The sequence below is a fragment of the Cyprinodon tularosa genome, unplaced genomic scaffold, assembly GCF_016077235.1.
Source record: "Cyprinodon tularosa strain WSP-4 unplaced genomic scaffold, ASM1607723v1 ctg349, whole genome shotgun sequence".
In the NCBI taxonomy this organism is placed as follows: domain Eukaryota; kingdom Metazoa; phylum Chordata; class Actinopteri; order Cyprinodontiformes; family Cyprinodontidae; genus Cyprinodon; species Cyprinodon tularosa.
In genome coordinates, this window is record NW_024039062.1 from 358,051 (window position 1) to 368,284 (window position 10,234).

Consider the following 10,234-nt stretch of genomic DNA (forward strand, 5'->3'; position numbering starts at 1 on the left):
GAAGAAGTACATTTTACTCGTGGTTCTTTTGGAGTTCCATAATAAGCGGGGTTATCGGCAGTGGTCCATCTTTTTAAGCACCTTGGAGAACTCCGCTTTACGTAAGTGCGCACCGCTGAATCTGAATTGTGCGTAACCTACGCCATATATGCGCAGCAGAAGCCAGATGCTGCACTGTCACAGCTCTCTTCACCCTCGTCTTTTGTTGTCAGGGAGTTGCTAGATCTAGAATCTGCCGATCGCTTCCTGAATGTGAGAGGTGAGATGGATGCAGGGGAGAGCATCTGGGGGTGTGGGGACTGAGATGTTTCGTATTTCTGGCACATTTTACGCAGAGCCTTATAGGCTATAAAATGCTCATGTTGATATTTTTGTGTCCATGCTGTAGGCCGAGGTTTCACAGGATTGGCTGGAAGCTGATGACATTCATTAGCTGCGCTCTGCCTGTCTGTATGATATAAACAACTTGGACATTGCATTCTCCAGACTCTAAATATAGCATTTAGGGCCACAGTAGGGGGAGGACGGGTGTTTTTCTGGGACATTTCACCGTTGTGGTGATCTTAAACCATCTGAATTACCTCCCTAAACTCAATCGGTTATTGTCCCCTCAGGGAAAATATAATCTAACATGCCTTCGGCGAACAACGTTAGATCCAGGGCGCGGGAGAGAAACAGCATCTTGAGCAGACCCGAGTTCATGTCTCTCAACCAGCCCCTCCGTGGAGGCTGCGGACCCCCGGACAGCCGCTGCGCTCCCAAACGCGCGGCTCAAAACAAGCCCCAAAGCATCCAGAAGAGCGAAGAACCTATCGACGGCGGCAGCAAGGACAGGAGAGAGTCCACCAAGATGCCCGATGAAGACTGCATGCAGCTGAACCCTTCCTTCAAGGGGATAGCGATGAACTCCCTCCTCGCCATTGACATCTGCCTGTCCAAACGCATGGGGGTGTGCGCCTCCACGTCGTCCTCCTGGGGAGGCTGCCGATCCATGGTGGCCCTCTTGGCGCTCACTGGGCATGGCATCACGTGGATCATTGGCACTATCATATGTCTGACACGGAGCAACACTCTAGCTGGACAGGAGGTCCTGGTTAATCTGCTGCTGGGTAAATATCACGTGACTTTTAGATATTTAAATCTGCATTTTTCAGAGTTTATTACCTAGAGCCAAAACTATACAAAGACAATCAATCCATAACATGCATAATCTACATAATATGCAGGAAGGAGATTATATTTTAAGTATTTACATTTTCTAAATAAAAAGAGGTGAAAAAATTTGGCAACATGTTCTATGGATGCATCATCCTAATATGGTCACTTTTCCTTAATGCTTTTGTATTTCAGAATGTAGAATTAAGTCCTGTTTCTATAGCCAAATCTTAGCCTTGTTATTAATCTATCCTCATTTCTGCATCTTCCTCTAGTTATAAATTCTTCCGTCTTTTGATCCAAAATACGTCTTCCTTTTCTTTCCCCATTCTATTACGCCATTCATTATTCATTTTCTTTATTTATGATACTGATTTACTTATGTGTACCTCATTAAATACATGTTGGTGTGTTTGTACTAACAATTATAGAGATGGATCAATTACTGAGCGAAATCAACTCACTAATGTTGTAACATTAAATGAACTAAAATGAGCAGCACCACTTACATATTGCTAGTAGTAGGTCGGACCCCTTTTTCCCTTCAGAACTGCCTTAATCCTTAGTGGCATATATTTACAGGAAACATTCCTTGGCGCGTTTGGCCAACAGTGACTTAATATCCTGCTGCAAATTTGTCGGCTGCATATCCATGATGCAAATCTCCTGTTCCCCGGCATCCCAAAGGTGCTCTATGGGTTTGAGAAACCTATGACTGTGGAGGTCATTTTAGTGCAGCAAACTTATTGTCATGTTAAAGAAACCAGTCTGAGATCATTCACGCTTTATAGCATGGCACGTTATCCTCCTGGAGGCCATCAGAAGATGGGTACACTGTTGTCATAATTGGATGGGTATGTCTACATGCCTGGATGCACTGAGTTGCTGACGTGTGATTGGCTGACTGGAAATTTGCGTTAGCAGACAGATGGACAGGTGTACCTAATAAAGTGGTCAGTGAGTGAGCCTCCTCTGCATTCAGTCTCACCTTTTATAGAATGAAGTGTGTTAAAATATGTGGATGCAGAAAAAGACAAAACAAAAAAACCTGCACAAAGTGAAGCAGTTTTAACTGTTATGGTCTAACTCCCACATTTATCAATGGGTTTTGTTTATTTATTTTTCAGCTATCGAATAAAAAGCTGTTAGAAGTTCACAATGATACTGACTGTACCAATGAGAGCAATGAAAAGGCTAAATCGTCTTTGAAATAGTTTGTTAGAGCAAAAAGGAAACAAGGACATAGCCTAGTTTTTAGAAAGCTCTGTGTTTACAAGAGACTGTAAATGCTGCCGATGCGCCACTCAATATGTGCAGCCCTCTGCTCTCTATTGGAAGAGGACATACTTCATCATAGAAGAACAATTAAATATAACAGAAAAGATAACCAGTTTTTTAAATGTTGTCACATTGCTACTGTTAAGATGTGATGTAACAGAAAGCAAGTTCTTTAGTGGAATTGTTTGTAATCTATATGGTTTTCCAAAAATGTAGAAAAGTGTGCTATCCACAGATTTGTATACCGGTAAATTGTTATCCCTAAGTTTCATAACAGAGTGCAATATATTAAGCAGTACCAAGAGCTTCTTATTAGGTCTTACCAGCTTATATAGGCTGGGAAAAAAACGCACCCCACAGCATCATACTGCCACCACTCTATTGCTCTATGGGCATTTTGTGTTCAGGGTAATATTCAGTTTTACATTTCTCTCACATTGTTGTTGTTTTATTGTTTGCTTTTTAGTGTGCTGCTAATTATTAGGTTTTTGGTCTTATGTGGCCACCACCTTGCAAACGTTTGATGTGTCACATGGTTTGTGCAGAACTGCCAACTAGACTTCTTAAGGTCAGATTATAGAAAAGCATAATTAATAGTTGTCATTAGATTTTAAGACGTTCCCAAATTCATGTATTTCCAAACAGCACAAATTGAAAAAGGTTTAATCATAGTTACAGTGAAATCTTGCAGCAAGTTTAATCAAGAAGGAGCCTTTTTATTTGGTGTTTCTATTCGCAATGTGCAAGATAGCTTTATGATAAACTTTGGCTGTCTGACTAAAGTGTGTCATCTGAATTTAAAGATCTACTTATTAAAAACTACTTAGAATGCTTTAATATTTGAATTTTTTTTCTATAGAAAAGTCTTAAAACAAGGCATAAATCCTATACTCCAAAATAGTTTATTATTTAGGACTATCAATATATTGTAATATGATTGTTTTAGTCTTTATGATGCGAAAGGATAGCAAGGACATTGAGTTTGAATAAGGATATATTTTCAAATTACAATAAAAGTTATTGTTATTATACATTTGATGCGATATCTTATGTGCAGCCTTATTTAAAGACTTTACAAATAAGCTTCCTTCTGTTTACTTTTAAACCTGCATTTAAGACTTATAAGGCCTGATCTTTAATGCATGAGTTACAAATCTTACAGGAATACAAGACATTTGGAAGTCCGTTAATTATTGACTGAAAGTGTTTTTGATTATTAGATGACTAATCTGATAGTTTATTTGATTGAATATAATGCAGGTTTTTTTTTATTTCTTTTGTGTTATTTTAAAACGAATGTCTGAAAATGTCTACATATGACAGAATGCTTCCATTTATCTATAGAGGATCCTGCATTTATATCAATGAGACGGAGATCTAGCTTTGATAAATGCATTTAAATTACATCTGGATCTACTTTGGATCATTCTAACACATGGATATGCTTTGACTTAAACCATGCCTCTGTAGCTCTAGCTGCAGGCTGCAGCAGGTTCTTGCTGGAAGGTGAATTCTAGTCCAGTTGAAATCTTCAGCTACAACAAAAACCTTTCACGTAGAGGGTGTGTTTAGGATGATTACCCTTACTATAGTTTGTCGCCATTACCTGCTTTATCCGGGACCAGGTCATAGGGGCAGTAGTCTCAGCAGGGAGTCCCAGACTTCCCTCTCTGCAGACACCTCCTGCAGCTCTGCTTGGGGAAGCCAGAGGCGCTCCCAGGCCTGCTGAGAAACATAGTCCCTCCAGCGTGTCCTGGGTCGTCCCCTGGTTCTGCTCTCATAGGACACACCTGGAATATATCCTGGGGGGGGGCATTCAGGGGGCATATGAATTTGCTATTATGCTACTTTATAGTTATATGCCCATGTAATTGTAATAGCTTGAGTTTCAATATAGATTATTGGTTACAAAGTCCAGCTCAACAAGTAATAAGAGGCTCTTCCAAAAATATTCAAGCTTGTTTGTAGAGCACTACCACTACTACATTTTTTAAGTGGTGGTTATCATCATGGCCACTATGAGCTTTTGCGCAGTATGCGGCTGAAACCTCTACTTTTAAAATGTTTGCAAAAAGCAAATGATTCTGAGCCTCCTTTCTCCTCCGTCTCTCCCATTGGATTTAGAACGATATGCAGAGTTTCAGTATAAATATATGATTCCTGACTCATGTTTATCACATTTTTACGGAGCCCCTAAAGGGACATTGAAGAAAAAAAAGGACTTTTGCAAAATCCCGCAATAGTTTTGCGAGATCCTGCAATAGTTTTGCAAGATCTTGCAAAACTATTGCGGGATCTCGCAAAAGTTTATATTTTCCTCCATGTCCCTTTAGGGGCCCCGTAGGTTTGCATACTGACACTGTCTGTCTTCATTCGTGTAATGTCGTCTTTTGGGACTTATCTAGAAATTAAGAACCTCTCCAAATAAACCTCCATGGTTGTAGCTGACACATGGGTGTATTATCCTCCCATAGCAGTACACTTTGCGCCTCCACTGTTGTGTCTGTTTTACTTCCGGTTCGCTGAAATGGGAAAACTTTTTGCGAGATCTCGCAAAAGTATAGCGGGATCTTACAAAAGTTTATTTTTTGCGGGATCTTGCCAAACTATTGCGGGATCTCGCTGAAGTTTTATTTTTAATTTTTTGATGTTCCTAGAAAATAATGCTTATAGATTTTTTTCTCTTAAGTGATAACTACTTCATCCAATAGAGCCATTTACCAATTACTGGCAATAACTCACTGACTAAATTCTAGAAAAGTTTTAGGGACACTATTTAACTTGGAAATGTAGCTGAGTAGTCAACTGATATTCACATCATTGCAGAGTGCAGACTACAGTCTGCCTTAAAAAACGACCAAAGGCTCAAATAGGTATTTATAGTGACAATGACAAAATTGGAAAAAAAAACCTCTCTTCTCATTTAAGATTTGTCAATTAAAGAATACCCAAATATTCAGACCAATGAGTCCTGACGAAACCAAACCAAGACATGCTAACTGAAACGGCTGCCAGCATGTTACTTCTCTATTCTTCTGAGATTCTAAGATTTGTCCGACTGTGACTGACACACAAAGTGACCTTCCAAACACCTTCCACCTTCATAAATTTTTGTATATGTATACAATATTTCCTCTCTGAGCATGAAAACAGAGAATCACAAAAGATTTACTTTATACAGCTGAGAGAAATAGTAAGTCATTGAGTGCTACATGTGAATATAGGCAGAGAATTGCTGCTTTGAAACAGGTTTGTCGAGCAGTTGACATTAAGTGAATGAAGATGGCCGATTTGAGTTGGAGATAGCAAAAGGGACATGGGTATTTTTGGGACTGTCACAGAGTTATAAAAAGCTCTACTAGTCTCTGGTATGTGAACTTGAAGCAAATGCTGCTTGGTATTATTGTACACCACAGCGGTTATTCTTAGTCACCAACATATCTGTTTTCACATTTACTTCATTTTTCAGATTCAGACTTCAGTAGAAACAAACTTGCAGTGGTTTTTAAGACGTTTAAAACAGGAAATACAACTAATCAGCGCTTACTTAGCAAACAGGTTCCAGCTTGCATATACAAAAAACACATACATCAGCTTTGCACACCCACAGACTGCCACTCCATGTCACTGAGCAAGACCCTTAACCCTGAACCGCTCCCCGGGCACTGCAAATGGCAGCCCACTGCTCACCAAGGGGGTGGGTTAAATGCAGAGAGGGAATTTTATTGCGCTGTACTTGTGAGAGTGTAATGACAATAAAATTCTGGGGAAAACAAAAAGAACAAAACTAGCTATATGTCAAACGCAAGCTTTATTACTTTATTTTACATATTATCTATTAGAAAAAATAATTGTATGTTCAAACGTACAATTATTTTTTTCTAATATCAGTGCCATTCTGTATAATTTTTCAGAGTAATTTTAAGAACCTTGTAACTTTCAGGAACCACCTGATGTATTGATGAGTAGAACCACTTTGCTACCAAATTTACACCACTTGTAAAGAACTCCAGTACAAAAACGCCATTATTTTGATCATACTTATTTGAAAACATGCCAAAAAGAAAACAGGGTATTGATTCTCCTCATATTTTCACTATGGAATAGAGGTTTAAGGTTAGGAGTTGTTCACATTTTTGGAATTTCATGCAAATCTGTAAAACAGTGTAGTACACATTCAGTCCTCAAGGGAGTGTATGTTTTTTAGTTCTTCTACCTAGATGCAGTTGCTACCTCTTTAGCATGTTTAAGTTCTGCATATGCCTGCTTTAAGCTAACAGGTGGAGCAGGATTTTTTTTACTTATTTAATTAAATCAATTCAAAAGTGAAAACCCACACTGATTTATTAAAGAGGTAGATCTAAAGCTGATTATGACTTACCATGACTATGGTAATGTGAATCTGAAGAATGCATTAGATCTTCTAAGAAACAGAAAAATTGACTTTATGTAAATGAAAATAAAAAATGATGCCAACAGACTATAATACTTAACAGAAAAACAGTAAGAAAAGAGCTCAATTAAAAGCTCTCTACCTTAAGAGAAAGTGGAAATACTCTGAACGTTATGAATATCAGTCATCTAATCAACTTTTTGTAGGCCAGAACATTGCTTATAATAAGCTTTCTTAAACTTTTTTTTTCCTTTTTTCTTTTTAACCTGTATGTTTTAAGAGGTATCTTAGTCAGCATGTAGGACTCTCATGCAGTGAATTTAACCCCATCTATGTAAACAATTGGACCTTGCCATCTTGTTTTCTTTCCGTCCTTACGTGCCTGTTCGACCTAGGGCCACAGTTTATTCCAAGAAGGAAGTGCGATCATTCTTAGGACTAGCTGGTTGGTATTGAAGGTTTGTCCCTCATTTTGCTACACTTGCTCCTCCACTCACTAGTTTGATAGCTAAAAACCAGAAGAATCCTGTTGTGTGGTCCAAGGAGTGTGAAGATTCTTTTAACGCTCTAAAAGCGCACCTATGTTTTTCTGCTGTCCTCCAAAATCCTGATTTGAGCAGGAAATGTCTGGTCCTAGTAGATGCATCCACAGTTGGTTTAGAAGCTATTCTGGCTCAAGGAGATCCTGGAGAGGAGCAACCCATACTCTACCTGAGCCGCAAGCTGCTACCTCGGGAGGTGAGATATTCTGTGGTGGAAAAAGAAAGCCTGGCCATCAAGCGGGCTCTGGAAAGTCTCAAGTATTATCTTCTGGGCAGAGAATTTTATTTGGAGACAGACCATCGTGCCCTGACCTGGATCAACACCATAAAGAATAGTAACCATCGTCTAACTAGGTGGTATACGTCCTTGCAACCTTACAAATTTAACATCTGTCATAGAAGTAGCAGACTCAGTAAAGTGGCAGACTTTCTTTCTAGGTTGCCGAACTTCGCCAACCTTGGAGAGGAGAGGGGTGGTGTGACAGAGGAGCCGTCATCAGCCGGGACTTAGCTATAAGTCCGTGTCAGCATGCGCACACACACACACATACACAATCGCTAGCTTACTTTTGTTGCAGGTTGGGCTGGCGCTGTTCATCGGGGGTGCACACGCGATGTTCCGGTTTCAGTAAACATTTATTCTAACCTGTTTATTTTCAACTAAGAATATTATCTGCTTTTATTTTCAAACATACTGAAACGAATATTTGTTTTTGTTCCAGTTTTTGTTTGTGATGTTTATCTGAAGTTGTGTGCACATTTCTACAAAGCAGATCTTTAAAACATTTTTATCCTGATAAGTTTGAGAATATCACTTATTCTGGTTCTAAATTTTCTTACAGCCCTCATTCTTGATCTCATGACGGTTGCTGGAGTCCAGAGACTGGTGAAGCGCAGAGGACCATGGGAGATGACGCCAGGCTTCCTGGACTGTGTAGCTATGGACGTGTACTCTTTCCCTGCCGCTCATGCCAGTCGAGCTGCCATGGTCTCCAAATTCCTGCTGTCTCACCTGGTCCTTGCTGTGCCCCTGCGCATACTTCTGGTGCTGTGGGCCTTCCTGGTTGGCATGTCTCGAGTGCTTTTGGGTAAACACCACCTAACAGATATGGTGTGTGGTTTTGCCTTGGGGATGTTTCACTTCAGTCTGATGGAGACTGTGTGGCTGTCCTCCAACACCTGTCAGACTCTTATTTCCATAAGTACATTCAGCTGGAGTCCTTTTTATTGAGCTTTGCTTGTCTTACATGATATTACAACTGATACTAACTGTGCAATATTGCAAATTTTGATCTGAGGAGCTATTTTTGCAGATAGGGAAGTTTTAACACATGGATGCAGATGCTGACTTGCATGCAACGAGCAAAAAATTCACACAGGTCCTTGGGGCTTTCAGAACTAGAAATTCTAGTCTAACACATTTTTATTCATTATTTCCATCAAAAAGTAATGACTAAAATAAAAAAAATCAGTTTCTATCTCTAAGTTTTAACGACTCTATAGCAGATGGTACTTTTCATATGTAATCTAACCTGTAATCTATTTTCTTTGTGAAGCTTCTGGTTGTTGATTTCCTCCATTTATTCTGGCTCTATCTCTTAATTTCCTATTTGATTCCCTTGATTGTTTGTTTTTGGCACCATGTGATCAGTTTTGTTGTAGTATCTTTATTCATATTTCTTCATTTAGTGTGACATCTATATGGATATATTACATATTAGTTAGCTTCTTATTTGACATTGCTATAATATTTGCATATTTCTGGTTTTCTTTTTTTCCTTTTTGTAATTTAAACTGTACATTTGTGCCCTAAACCTTTTCAATGCAGCTGAATTAGGTCTTTCTTGCACACTCATCAAAGAGAATGAAATACTTTCTAATAGTTTAGGGTAAAGTATAAACCTTAGAAATTGTTTTTCATTTTTATCATTAAAGGCTGTCTGTCACAATGAAATTATGGTTTAAGAGTTGTTTTTTGTTTGTTTGTTTTTTTTACATTTGGGTGGACCTTTTTTTTTAGATAAACAAAATGCAGTGTACATTACCTACTTTGTTCTGTACAGAGGTCTGTGTATGATGTTTACACTTTATTGCTGCATCTCAATAATAAAACCAGATATACAGTTGCAATGCTGTGTTTTATCAATCCTGTGACAAGAAATTGACAATGACTCAAATATTTATGCATGTAGAATTGATCATGACTCAAGTTTTCTTAGATGTGTTCATAATACCATGATTTACTCATCCTGAAGAAAAAATATATATAAATGGGAATTTTACATAAGTCTTATTGGAACTCTAAAACATTTTTAAAGCTTAAAACAGTCAGCAAAAATAAAGAGGTGCACATCAGATGATGCGGTACCTCCTAAAAGTAATCATAGTATCGGAAATATGTTTGCTGGAGTAACAAAAAGAAGTAAAATAATACTGAAAAGTAGAAGGGAAACATTGTATGGTTAAAAAAAAATATATTTTCACACTTTCTGTTATCTTTTTCATGTTTGGCAGCTGAATGCTTATCCATGTTAAAATTGTGGGATTGGTTTAGTAACCCCTGAGATGCATAAAGAGCAGGGTGTCCTTCCATATAAAACTAAGCTAATTACCTATCAGTGCACTGAGTTTCAGTTTATTTGTACATAAATAATATTTCAGACCTTTAAAAAAAAAGTTCGGTTAGAGACCTGCATCATCTCACATTCTTAAGCGTAGAACAGCTATAAATATGAATGACCTTACAATTCAATTTATGACAGGAAGCAACACCAGTGCAATGGGTTGTGGTCTATAACACAGTCATAAGGAGGAACTGAAGCTGCTTATTCGACTGACTGAAATGTTTGCTGTGAAAAATGGTGGC

At 38.4% G+C, this 10,234-nt stretch overlaps 1 protein-coding gene across 2 annotated transcripts; it reads left to right on the top strand.

Annotated features, from left to right (window-relative positions):
• Positions 1 to 102: 102 nt before the first annotated feature.
• On the top strand, positions 103 to 9,498 carry LOC119789825 (inactive phospholipid phosphatase 7). Of its 2 annotated transcripts, none has more exons than XM_038294943.1 (3): positions 103 to 259; positions 389 to 1,109; positions 8,211 to 9,498. In XM_038294943.1, exons 2-3 carry the CDS (start codon positions 632 to 634, stop codon positions 8,597 to 8,599), a joined length of 867 nt encoding a protein of 288 aa, XP_038150871.1. In that variant the 5' UTR covers positions 103 to 259; positions 389 to 631; the 3' UTR covers positions 8,600 to 9,498. The 2 variants fall into 2 exon arrangements, with proteins under 2 accessions (XP_038150871.1, XP_038150872.1); XM_038294944.1 differs by having other exon boundaries at positions 141 to 259; positions 615 to 1,109.
• Positions 9,499 to 10,234: the final 736 nt, after the last annotated feature.